Source organism: Gallus gallus, chromosome 8 (assembly GCF_016699485.2).
Source record: "Gallus gallus isolate bGalGal1 chromosome 8, bGalGal1.mat.broiler.GRCg7b, whole genome shotgun sequence".
Taxonomy (NCBI): domain Eukaryota; kingdom Metazoa; phylum Chordata; class Aves; order Galliformes; family Phasianidae; genus Gallus; species Gallus gallus.
Window position 1 is genome coordinate 26,170,517 of NC_052539.1, and position 13,425 is coordinate 26,183,941.

General features: G+C 43.0%; 1 protein-coding gene across 28 annotated transcripts in view; it reads left to right on the forward strand.

The window, feature by feature from the left end:
- FGGY (FGGY carbohydrate kinase domain containing) overlaps positions 1-13,425 on the forward strand; it is a 278,664-nt gene that overhangs the window by 144,061 nt on the left and 121,178 nt on the right. For 17 of the 28 annotated variants that reach the window (XR_005861966.2, XM_046944690.1, XM_046944687.1 and 14 more), the window contains one exon: positions 1,702-2,900. The exons of the other annotated variants lie outside the window; for them this stretch is intronic. Coding sequence is in view for 16 of the 17 variants with exons in the window: in XM_046944690.1 (XP_046800646.1) it covers positions 2,829-2,900 (72 nt within the window). In the remaining variant the exon portion in view is untranslated. The remainder of the gene's footprint in view (positions 1-1,701; positions 2,901-13,425) is intronic. 28 annotated transcript variants of the gene reach the window in all.

A 13,425-nucleotide genomic window follows, 5' to 3' on the forward strand; every position in this document is an offset into this window, starting at 1 on the left:
CTCTGCATTGATTCTTGTCAGTATTTCTGTCTCCATTGATGTCTGAATGTTTAGGAAACATCATCTGGTATGTCCACATAAGTGGGGTCTGTGGAGCAAAGCAGAGACAGGGTTTGGTATTTCAGATGGAGGACCTGATCTCTGGCAGACCCCCGTGGAATGCCAAGGGAGCAGCTCTGGGACGGGCTCAGCACGACAAGGTGACTCAGTTGTTCCCGCATGGGTTTGTCCTATTGACTCGACTAAATGAATTACTGGTTGGACCTGCTGGTGAATGTGCTACGTCAAGGAGCTGTGGAGCAGTGTCGTGCTGAAGCGGGGGCTTGGCTTTCAGCACAGCTTTGGGATCAGCCGAGATGTGCAGATAACACTCTCAGCGGTTGCGTTACTTCCGAGGCCGTCCCAATGGCGTTCAGACGCAGGCGTCTCGCCCTGCAGCAGCGCAATCTCACAGTCACCGTCTGTGCCGCCTCACTCTTAGTCAGCAGGACTCCTGCTTCATCACCAGCCAAACCGAAAATGTATGCATCATCCCCACTGTCAGTGCACCTGCTGCGATACCTGCCCGCGGCCCTACTGGTATTTCCAGCCCACTCCACCTGTGTGCCGGCTTATTCCACAATGATGGCCACGCTTCCTTCTGTGTCATAGCCTGCATTCCTGATATGAACTCCCTGACTTTTTACAGCAGGATCTGAGTCTCTGCATGCTTAGCTGCTCTGAAACTGGCACTTCAGCTTGTTTTTTTCCCTAAGGAACTGAATTTGCTACAACAAATTCTGTTCCAGTTCTCCTACCTCTTTCTATTTCTCTAACCCGAGACTGTAGGCTGAGAAACAGCCTCTTCTTTAGCATACCTACAGCATGCAAATGTATGCTAAATCACTAGGCAAATATTTTTCATTTGCCTTCACTGTGATTTTTGTTATCATTGTTTTGCTCTGAAGATGGAAAGTGAGAACAGAGTGAGCCAAGGAACCTGTCTGCAACCGGGGCTGCAAACCCCTTCTTCTTCTTTCCTCCCTGAATGGCCCTTCATATCATTATCCTCTGTATATTCTCCCTGTGACATTTTTTATTTACAGAAACAGAAACTCTGGAATTCTCCAAATTTTATGTCAGGGGTTTCTGCTATGCTCTAAGGACTGGTTTTGATACTTGGGCCGTGCCAGCTGCATTTCTGCTGAATTGTAGAAAAGGGGATTTTTGTGAACATTGAGTACTTCTCTAATGATATTTTTCCTACTGTGAGTTTGCTGTGGTTGCTACCAGGTTCTTCTGTTGTTGGGAATAGGACAGAGAGGCTTAAGAGAAAGCACTTCTTTTAAAATGTGGTGTGCCCTGAAAAGAGTCTCCAGGGCCGTGTGTCTGGGAATTGCACTCAGGCTTGTATTTCAGGGACATTAATGGCATGCAGTCCTAATTGCAGAGGAGGGAAGGGATGGTGAAGTAGCAAATCTCTGTTTGCACATGAGGCATGGGAGGAAGCAGGAGCTCTAAGCTGAGGAGGGAGCTGCTGTAGGAGGCAGTGGTGCTCTGGGATGTAGGTCCCCAACTGTACAGAGTGGCAGAGCCATCCCTCAGGGGCCAGCAGCTCTGGGTGCTCCAGAGCTATGGGTTCACTGCGTGGTGCAACTCATCCTGTGCTGACTGGGGACTGACAGCCCTCATTATTTGTCATTGCTTCTGCTCTGTCTCCAGGTAAATCCACCTTTCTCTCCCTGGCCACTTCCATGCTAGGGCTGAGCATGCAGTGCCAAAAGGAAAGGACAGAATGCTCTGGCAGACAGACATGCAGGATTTCCTCCCTGCTGCCCTTCATGATGCTCTGCCAACTCCCAAGGACAGCCCCTAGCAATCAATTCATTTTCCTGGACATAATTTTAGAAAAGACCTGGGAGGAAGAAAACCTTTCCTGACGCTTTTTTTAATGGAATGAACTAATTTCTGGATCTCATATCTGGAACAACCGTTCTGCTTGCTACGAGGTGAACACGGGGGACCTAAGGTGAGGAACTGAGCTCTGACCCTCTGTCCAACATCAACACACACTCCTGAAATGGCTTCTGCTCTTCATCTTTCTCACCCTGCATAAGAGACCTTGGGGCGGTCTGGAGACATGGTAGGAAGAACCTGTGCACAGTGTGAAGCAGCACAGCCTCCGGCTGCTCCATGGATACCACTGATGTGAGGAAGGGCTTTCTGCAAGGAGTTGAGGGGGAGCAGATGTATCAGACAGTTTGGAAGTTGCGATACAAAGGCATTTTGCAAGAAGATGGCTTAGGCTGAGTGAGAAGCCTGGCAGGAGGTTGAATTTGCTGGAATTTGTTTTCAGGAGGAGACTTATACACAGCATTTAGTTCTTTTGTGACTGAATCTAAAATCATTTGGTGTTTTCTATTTGTCAGAAAGCCCTGGTTCTTCTGTCATCTGATTATGTGAGGCTTTCAGCCTTCAATTAAAAATAATTCTTCTGGTTCTTCGGGTCATAGAGAAAATCTTCACCACAGATAATCCAGTTTGAAAGCTGAACGCCTGGAGTGCAAACTGCATCCCTTGGGGCAACATGTGGGTTTCCTGGCAGTATTCACTGTCTGATGTTTTTAGAAGTCATCAAGACCCAATCAGAGCTGCAAAACATATTTGGGTTTTTAGGCCATGTAATTTACCTAAAATGTGGTAAATCTGTGGGAGGAAGATGGAACAGCCCAGAAATGGCATCGTTTTGACACATGGAAGACAGTGATTCAGATATTTCACAGGTACATGGGCTACTGCAAATCTGCAGCTCATGAAACAACTTGACAGTGCTTAGAGAAGAAAAGGGAATGTCGGTCCCCTTTCCATCTTGCCAACTGGTCATTTTGTTTTGCTGCACAAGCAGAGGGCTCAAGGAAGAGGTGAGCACTTGGATTTCCTGAGGAAATACAGCTGTCTTCTATGGCAGAAGCATTGTGCATGAAGCTTTAATTGACACCTCTTGATCTGGACTTGCTCTGTGAATGAGGTTAGGACCCCAGTCTCTGAGGATGCTAATCCAGCACTTCTTGCTGGCCTTATATTGACCTGTGTAATTTAAACCAACCCAATCTACAAGTGACACCATTTCTGCTGTGAAAGTGCAATACGTGCCAAAACTTCTAATGTAACCTTTTTTTTCCTCTTTAATCTAGTATCTGATGTGAATGGAGGGAAAAATGATGTACAACATATTCCTTGCAACAAAGTCTTAGAAAAGAAAATGTAAATGCATGAGCATGACACAAACTCCCCTTCTGTTAACACGCACTCACAGAAACTTGTTCAAGTTGCCAAAAGCATAGTTAGCCAACCTACAATGTGTACATGTGTAATTTACTGCAGGGAGGGGACAAGGCTAATTTATGCACTTGGCCCTTGGACCACGGTTTACCTCAATACTTGTCAATGTGCAAATTCTGTAAATCTTACTGGAGAAGGAATGTCTGCTCACGCCAGGCTCTGAACATGCTGAAAATGTCACTCACACAGATGATGACTTGTGGTTAATTTGCTGTTGTGGATGGGGCTGAAGCAATCTCTCTTGTTCCAAACATCTCTAAATTTGGGAGTTTTTGGCACCCCAGTCCAGTTATGAGTCAATAGGCCTCTGTGTTCCAAAGAGTAAGTATGAGGTTGCAAAGGTGGGAGCTGTTATGAAATGTGATAATATAAAAGAATGTCTATATTAATACTTTTGTTAAGTCTCTGAGTTAGAGGTTTGCCAAGGCTTAAGTGGACTCTAGATGAGCTGGACATATCCAGTGAAACTAAGTCACGGGACTTCTTTTCAAACAAATATGATTCCTGGGTGCACGTAACAACTGCTGAGCACTCAGCCCTGCTGCACCTCATCCTCAGAGGTGCTGTATTGCAGTATTGAAGCCTGGCCTTATTTCTGGTTTTGTTTGGCACTAAATAAATAGGTTCTGATTTTCAGTGCCTCTGTCAGAGAAGTAAAAAATGCGGTGTGTTACTGATGGATATACAAGCCCTAGGAAGAAAACAATAAGAAATGAAAGAATTATGTGGCCACCTTCAAATTAAGTGCATTGGAGCTCTCATCTCTTTCCTGATGTCATTTCTGTATTCACAGTTTCTAAATCAGGTACAAGTTTTCTAAGATTTCTCTCAGTGTGACATCTGCATTTCTTCCACTGATGCAATAATTAGCACCTCACATGTTATGCTGCCTGTCCCCCTTGTCCAGAGGGAAACCCTTTGTGCAATCTCTGCTGGGGCTCAGGTGCTGGCTCAGATGGGCAGGTGGAAGAAGAATGCCTTGAACTACGTAGAGTTGTTCCATGCACTTTGATGTTGCGCGCTGTTTTTTGGCCATGTGAGCAATTCTGCTTTGTTTTTAGGAAATGAAGTGGGATTTCATTTGTTAGTCTCCTGTAGAATCCTTAATGTTATTTTGGTGTTTTGTAGTTCCCCAATCATCACACACTGGTCTCACTTTGAGGTGTCTCCCAACTGAGTGAGTTTCAGATTGAGTGAGTAGCAGATTAAGGGAGGATAAAGACATTGGCACCACGGAAGATTATTCCAGTCCCTAACATGGCTGCCCAGCATAAGAAAGGCAGGCAGCCCCTCTGATCCCCGCAGTGCCTTCCAGGCTTGCCATGACCTTCACCTCTGCTCACTGCACAGGGCCCCTTGCTGGAATAGTTCTTTCCAATCCAGTTTTTCCTGGCTGCTGTGAACCATGCTGCTTATATTGTGATGGAAAAAGCCAAGTTTGTTTCTTTTTTTGTACTGTCTGAAAAGCTGTGCATTTTGAATAACCCACACATGGAGCAGTGGGCAGTGTAACGCAAGCACAATGTACTGCATGAGGATCAGCTTAGCATGTTGGATCAATGACGCTGTGCAGCATAATACAAACAGCTTATTCTTTTTCACAGCTGTTCTCCCAAGCATTTTAAGCATACATTCTCCCTCAGCATGCATGAGATTTACGTATTTCACTTCCACTGACATGGTAAAAGGGACCCTCCTCACTCACAGATTTGTTCTTTTAATAGGCATCCAGCACAAATGAGAATTGAGTACATGTGTGTGTCCAACAGAGAGCAGAACAGAACCAGCTGTAGGCACACATAACCGCTTAGGAGGCCCATTTTTTTATGCTGATTTGGTAACTCACAGGACAGCCAAATCTTCCTTTTTAGGAATGGGAAGAAGAGGAAAGACAGAGGACATCATCTTCAGATTGTATCATCTGTGGAAGAGGAGAATCAACAAGGAGAGAACTCTACATGAGGTTCTCCTCTCCTGCTGGAGCTGCTGGAGCAAATAGATTCATTGTGGGCAAATGTGAGCTCATGTTGCCTCTGCTCTGAGCTGGCAGAGCAGACAGGGTGTTTCAGCCCTGAGTCAACGCTGTGATAACTTGCTCGCGTGACTTTCTAGCTGAAGTTAGAGATCCTTCAAGATACTGATTATCTGTGGCATAGGCACGCTTCTCTCAGCCTTGGCTAGTGTATACTCCAAGCTCTTTCGAACCATAAATGTAAGTCAAGTGCATGCAGATGGTAGAAGGACAATGTGAAGTTTAGGATAGACAGGTCAGACTCTGTACACATCTTTGCTATCAGGAGATGCAGAGGTGAGTCATCCTCACTACGTGATGGCAACACAAACACGAGGAGCTCAGCAAAGATCTTTCAGAGTTACCCACTCAAGAGGTTGGGTCTTAAAAGAAAATGGCATTAGGAAGAGGTAAGTGGCATTGACTTGGGCCCTTAATTCGATGCCAATGATACCTCAGAGTAAGCAATTTCCCAGAGGATTGTCAGAGACGTGAAATGAATAGTAAGAGCTGCTTCACAGGCATTTGTGGCCACACACACCTGCTTACAGCAAGGAGAAAGACAGTGCGTAAATGTCTGGAATATTGCATAAAAGCTGTCTGGTGGAGTAGGCAGAGCAATTAAAATCCATCTCGCTTAAACGAACCCTGAGTGCAGGTCAAACAAATCTAATTTTTATTGTTCCTTAAGGAGATGTCTGTATAGGAGACAAAAGGAGGATGCAGCCGTCAGGTTAAAAAATCAAGATGCCTTTAAAAAATTAAATGTTCACAATAGTGCTACAGCAAGCTAGATAAATGATATATTACTGCGATGGTTTAAAACTAATTGATGACTAATGTTGTAATGCATTCGTAGCTACACTGATCTATTATATATCTTGGCTAAGCTGAAGGGACGCTTCAAGGAGAAAAATTGCTAACTGTTTTAACCTGATGGAACTTGGGGAAAAAATAGTTACTTTAAGAGATAAATGGAAAGGTTGTGACCTCCTAATGTACGTCTGGGTCTTACAACGCAAAATCAAATTATCATTAAACAGAATGTGATCTGTGATGGAATTAAAGCAACTAGAAACCGATGCAGAAATTTCTGTAGGGAAATACAGTTGAACAGTTTGAGCTGGGAATATTAGCAACAGAGCTGTAGGAAGTGCCTGGCCAAAGAACAGGCATAACAAGTTGGAATTGTTTTGCTGTAGAATGAAAGTTGGAGACTGCAGGAAAAATGTAAGCATATTTACTCCGATTTACATATATAGGACATTCTATAAACATTGGTTAATGAGCATATGAATAATTGACAATTTACACTAAGTTTGAGTAACGTGTGTCTTTGGTTCTTGGAGGGGAGACAGGAAACCTCATTTTCCCCTCCTCATTTTTGCCATGCCTGAGGCTCTTGCCCGCTGGGTTTTACCCTTACAGATGGAATTCAGAGAAGATGTCAGTCAGGCTCTGCTTATTTTCACATCTAATTCATGCAAAAACCAGGTTTCCTCCCGAGGCAATAAACTGGCCCAGATTTGCTTCAGAGTTTGGCCTAGGTTCAGTGAATGACTCACTTTTACTAAGGTACATCCATCTTCCTGGCTGAAACACAATATGGGAAGTGTTGTCAAAGAGCAGATACCCACATAGAACTACAGCTTAAAGATTCAAGGCCTTAGGAACCAGAAGTAATAGCTTGTTTCGTCTCCTCGTTTCCTGTTACCCAATATTAAGGACACTGAGTGGGTGTAAGAACATTGTTACTCAACTCAGAGAACCAGTGAGGTTTTTGAACGCAAAACATACTACAAATGATGAGGATGTATTGCTGGGAGCTGTGCTAGGAGGAGCTGCAACCAGTAAGCCTCTGTGGTCACAGGCTCTGGATTGCTGTTGCGTAGTCTTGTGGAATAAATGCAGCAACAGGTTACAAATGAAGATATAACACTTAAAGGCTGCTGCTAAGATGCAGAATACCTTGAAAAGGCCATGACTGAAAGGTCAAAAGCACCACTGAGATCCTTAGCCTTACTCTCAATGTCTGAGTTGGTTCCTTGAATAAGTAGGGGCATGATATAAGAGAAAGCAATTTCACAAAGACAACCTTCACCACGGGTGACACTTTAATTTTCTTCTGGTTGAGAACAAGTTAATGTAACAAGAACACCACCAGCTAGCAATACTGTCTGTGAGAACAATATATGCCTCTATGATAAATTAACCTTGCAGTGGGAAGGGAAATGCTTGCAATACCAAATTGCAAATATTTTCTACTGTGAAGTGTTTGATGTTCCAAAAACCCCAAACCCTCCATATATCTAAGCCTGCTGTGTATTAGGCTTCCTTCTTTGCATTCATTCAGTGTTGGTTTGAAGCCCAGTACAGGCAGCAGCTTGGAAAAACAGTTCTCTAGCTCAGGATGGAGCAGCTGAAGTCTCAACCCTGGAGGTGTTTATTCTAAAGGGAAAATTGTTCTTGGGTGAAAATTCAGATGGTGGTGTTGGTGTCAGTTTTCAACAACATCAGAAACTCAGTGATATAAGTATCACTGTGCTGATTTAGAGCATACATATTTTCTAACAGGATGGCAATCAGACATATCTTCAGCTCTATCTGGGATTTCTTTCCTTTCACTCGCATATTAAAGAAAAGCAAGAGTACTGAATACTTTTCTCCAATATCAAGCTGACATCCTACATCTTCATGCGGAGGAAATGACTTTTCGATGAGAATTTTTAAGGCAAAAATTGCACACAAGTTAGCTTTAGATTAAATGTTGAGCTGCTGGTCAACCTAAAGGGATAAGGTGTGGAAAAAAAACCAAGTGAACTCGAAGCATGGCACTTGCTGCTTAGATTGTAATAGGTGATCAAGGGAGGGGTGGAGTTGAGTTCTGAAAAATTCATTTCATTCAGTAAAAGCTTCATTTCCCTCCCCAGATCTTCAGTTTACTTTAAGATAATGTGGGGAAAATTGAGTTATATCAGTAGAACATACAAATGGATGTATACAAAGTGCACATGCAGTTTGCTGTTTGCCCCTCAGCATGGGGTCATGCCCTGCTTGCGGGCTTGCTTCATAGCTACTGACCTGACCCTTGGTGGCCATGACTCTATTGAGGGAAATGCTTGAAGCCCATGGGGTCATTATCTGCCATCCTAATTTCTCAGTCCTGTATCTCCCGGGATGCTCTTTGCAGTGCACGCGGTGTTGATGGGAAGGAGATGTTGGTGAAGACATCCCACGGTATTTCCGGGATTACAACACTCTGTAGGTAAGGAAGCTGTTCCAGCCTTTGGGTCACGCTCATAAACAACGATCCTGGCAGTTCTTCTCAAGGGTGGAGTTACACAACCAGTCTCGTCGTCCTGCTCTTGAAAACAATCAGACATGAAATAGACTAAAATAAGAGTACAGCTACAGTTTTATTTTCTGCCTCAGAAATTCATCTTGCTTCATCACAATTCATTGCTGTAGCTGACAGAAAGGGCAAAAAATGTCTGTCAGGGACACCTCCCACTGGACCAGGTTGCTCGCAGCCCTGTCCAGCCTGGCCTTGAATGCTTCCAGGGAGGGGGCATCCACAGCCTCACTGGGCAACCTGTTCCAGCGTCTCACCACCCTCACAGTAAAGAATTTCTTCCTAATACATCCAGGCTAAATCTACTCTTTTCCAGTTTGAAGCCATTTCCCCTCATGCTGTCGCTACCTGCCCTTGATTGTCAAATCTCAGTGTTAGAATGTAGACAGGAAATTTAAAATGTACCTTTGATAGATCTGTTATGTTTACCATCTTGTTCTAGCTCTTTCTAATATTCTGTCAATAGTCTAAAGGAATTTTTGATGTGATGCACTGAATGTTCTGCCTCATAACAGCACTCAGCAATGGGCATGTCATTTACCAGTCCAGCACTGTCAAAATCTACTGCGTTCTTCTTCCTTCCTGATCCAGGCATGAGTATCTTTCTGTAGTTTTGTCTCTCATACAGTTTCATAACAGCATTAATTTTCCTAGGAAGCCTTAGGCAAGAACCTGGACATCTGCTTCATTCTGTTTTGGCAGCTCAAACAGTTGCAGAGAGAATGGAATAATCTCCCCCAGTTCTCTGACAACATCCCACTTGCCTGGTTCACGTAGGCAGGAATTGCTGAGGAAACTCCTGTTTTCTGGGCCATGACCTGTGAAGCTGCATGTTTCAGGAAAAAGCAGGTTAGCCCCTGGAGGAGGAAAGTGTTGCAGCTCTATTTCACTGATTCTATACAGGAGTCAGAAGTTTTCAACACCAGTGAGAGCATCAGTGTGTGCGTTCTGATTTCCATCTGTCATTCAAAGTATAAATCTCACAAGTGTGAGATCAATCCTGCCCAAAACACTTGAAGCCACTTAAAATATTGGAGAATTAATACTTTATACTTTCCTCCAGGGTTCCGAGTGTTACAGACATTCTGTTATCACATAGTACAAGCTCAGGCAATGTATTAAGTTCAGAGTATAGATCTACGCAACGAAGATGAGGCAGAACTATCTGGATCCCCAGTATCTTTCCATTAACAGCTGTCTCTAATCATATCAGTACATTTATTTGGTATTTGCTCTGTTTTCTGGTGGGCACCTACTCAGAATGTATCTGTAAGGAACGAAGAAAAAGCAAGTAATTCTAACATCCAACATGTTGCAATATAAATCCTTTGACATTTTCTAATATGAGAATGTTCCTAAATGACAGACTAAGACATCCCTCAAACCATCTCTCTTATAGACTTTCCATGTTCCAGAAACTTGGCCTGAGTCAGTAGGAAACCCCGTAACTGTCCCTTTGAAGTTGAATTGCATCACTGTGGGTAAGACGTGGAGCAAAATTGATTAACGGTGTAATTCCATGAAAATCAGAAGTACCACAACGGGGCTGAATCTGCTCTGTATTATAAAATTACTCCCCTAGGGGCAAAACTTCTGCAATCAGTATCATGTTTTAATTATTAGCAATTTGTTTTGGGTCGTATGCAGAACTTGAAAATAGCATAACTGCATTGGAACAATCTACATATATGGTGAATTTATTGCTGTATCTAGTGCTCTTCAGTTGCTTTCTGTACAATGTGCAAGTAGCTTTATGACCCTACAAATTTCTTTTTATGTACTCACATGAGCCCCTGTTGAATATCAGATTCTAAAAGATGACAGTGCTGACTTCAGATTATTGTCATTTGTACATTTTGCAATGAGTTTAGGAGAAAGGCTGCGGATTGTTTATAATCTTGATAGTACAGATTCCAGTTAACAACCTTACCCCCAGAGAGCAGACAACCGTCTTTCACTAACGGTGTTTCAACTCCTGTGACTGTGTTCACAAGTGTCTGAATTCAAAGGGCAAAATAGGATCTGTCTTTTGTAGGAAATCACAGCCACAAAAGCAGATAAGACATGCCGCTTAAGGGGTTAGAGTCATTTTCTACCTTTCTCTGTGCTGTCTGGATTTTGGCATCGCTATGATACATCACCTCTGTAGCGAACTACTTCACATACGCTGCTCATACTCAATTCAAAACTCTTGAGAGTGTGTTGCAGAAAAATATTTAACCTCTGATACTTATTTTTCATGAGATTTAAGGTATTGTGAAATTTAAGAAGCTCAAGAGATTTTCACTTCTTGGCTTGTGAAATTCATTTCCAGCTCAGCAGATTTTGGTTTCAGGATTTTGTGCATCTGGGTTTGCCAGGCAAAGGCTGCACTGTCATAGTTGGCCCTGACATCAGCGGCCTCAGGAAACACTGAATGTAAAGGAATATGTAAAGAGGGTAAAGAGATAAGGAAAGTTGTGCCTTGTGTGCACAGCCTGAACCTGGGGAGCAAATAGGACATTTTCACATGCTGGCAGCATGAGCGGCTGCAGCAATAAGTGTGTGCTGCTGTTGAGCAGCCCTCTGCTATGCTGCAGCAGTGGACTTCTTGTCCAAGTATTGGTGGGGGGTGTCTTCTTCTTACCCTAATCTGTAGCAGCCTGGCAGTCTTCCCAGGGGGGCGCCAGTTGATGAAAACAGGACTTTAAGCCAGAACTTTCAGCATTCACATCACAGAAAGGAAGTTTATAAAGGACGTGGTATGTGCATTTTCCCTTTGTATACCACTGTACAGCAAGAAAGTCATCCCATCTTCCCACCACAATCACAGTGTCACAGAGCCTCACTTATTCTTATGGCACTGTCAATGCGGTTTCAAAAGAAAAATCCCCGAGTTCTCTGAAATGCTCAACTGTTGGGTACCAGAACACAAAAACATCTTGCCTGCAGTGAGCATTCGGAAAACACAGCAACGCTGATTTGAGTGCCAAGTGGTTTTTTGGAAGGCTGACTCCCCTGAGAATAAAGGTTTTTGGTATCCAGCCAAGAGGGCAGGCAGGAACAGGCCTAGGCAAGGCATTGGAATTTTGGAGGAGCCTGAAATATTGCATGCTTGTTTATATCAGCTGCTGAATTTTGAATTAGAAGGTGAGCGACCCAAAAGTTAAGCAAATGGGTCAGACATTGATGAAGTCTGAATTATTTTATTAGTTATACTTACAGCTGCATAAAGCAGGGATTTTCCTTCTTGGCTGCTCTAATGTCTAACAGTAATTGATCATCTCTATTAAAAACAGGAAAAAGGAAATTTCCTTTTTTTCCTATGGTACACTTCTCAGAATGTTTAGCTTTCCACTCAAAAATTCCTCGTTCTTGTGACATAGTACTCAGTTGGTTTTTACTTTCCTGTTTCCCTGTCCTGATCTGACTGCTCAGAAGGCATTTTATCCAGAGCCCTTCCCAACTTCAGTTTCCTACTCCAGTATTATCCTGCTTAAGAACGAGACTTAAATCTATTTTGGCTGCCTGTATAAACTCCCTAAGCAAATGCATGCTACGTGGTTCTTTATACATCTTTTCTTGCCTTCAACTGTTATATTAATCAATATCTAAGTAAGAGAATTTTTGAATGTTCAGAGATACAATCCTTTTTTAGTTCTGCTATGAGTAAAGCAGTTTACTTATCTGCTTGTTTTGCTTTGCTAAATGCATTGGCTTTAGATGAGCTTTTTGGCATAGAAATTCCTGAAAAGACCATATCTAAGTGAGGAAATTACAAAAGAGAAAGAAAGTGGTTATATAGATGGATTATATATTATTCATTTCTCCCTCAACATAAATGTAAGAATGATTTACAAGAAAACAGATCTCTGTGGCTTTATTTCAGTGTTACAAAGCAACACTATAGCTAGTATGGCAGCTCTCTTTAAGGTTCCTCTTCCTCTGAAAAAAACTTGGGTAATGTGAACTTGTCTTAGCAGTGCTATCGATGCCATCTGTGGCCTCGCTGATGGCTATTGAGTAGGAATATTTCCCAACAATCTCTTCCATCTGTGCTGAAATTTGGCACTAAACCAGCACAACTTTTCTTTTCTTGTGGTAGTTTCAGTTAGCAATACATAGCCATGCCTTCTGATTTGGGGGTTGAAGGAAAGTCTCAAAGCTGTTTCTGTTCATCCTCTGGGACACCATTTGGACCAAAAAATCTTGTCTGGTACATCTGAGATTTCTGAATCACTGGATGCAGTGCCAGCCATTTTTTCTACTTGTTGGAAAAGATCCTGTTGCCTTCAAAGATAGGCTAGTATCTGCATTGCTGGTATGGCTTTGGTGGGCGGTGCAAGACTGTCTGCACAGTTTTCTGCAGGGACGTTCCTCCTGTGTACACATGTGCTGCTGACACAACAGCTCACAGCACCGTTCACCAGCAGGCCGGGATCCTCGGCCAAATCTTGCCTTCAGGGAGGCAGAAAGACATTTTTGTGTGGATCTCAGTGGAGCAGGAGTGGAGCTTTATTTCCTTGACAAGACTAGAAAGTGTTCATTCTGTCTCTTTCCCCTTCACACACATATTTTCTTTTCTTTGTAGAGCAAGTCATTTGTCTTTATCTCACCATTCACCTTCCTATTTGATTGCAGTTAATGGAATTGTCACCTTTATGTACTCATGTGCCATTTCTCAACCTGTCTGGACTTTGGCCCCCAAAGGTTACCACTGCTAGTGAAGTAATATGATTAAGTGAGTCTTTTTGGACAGATT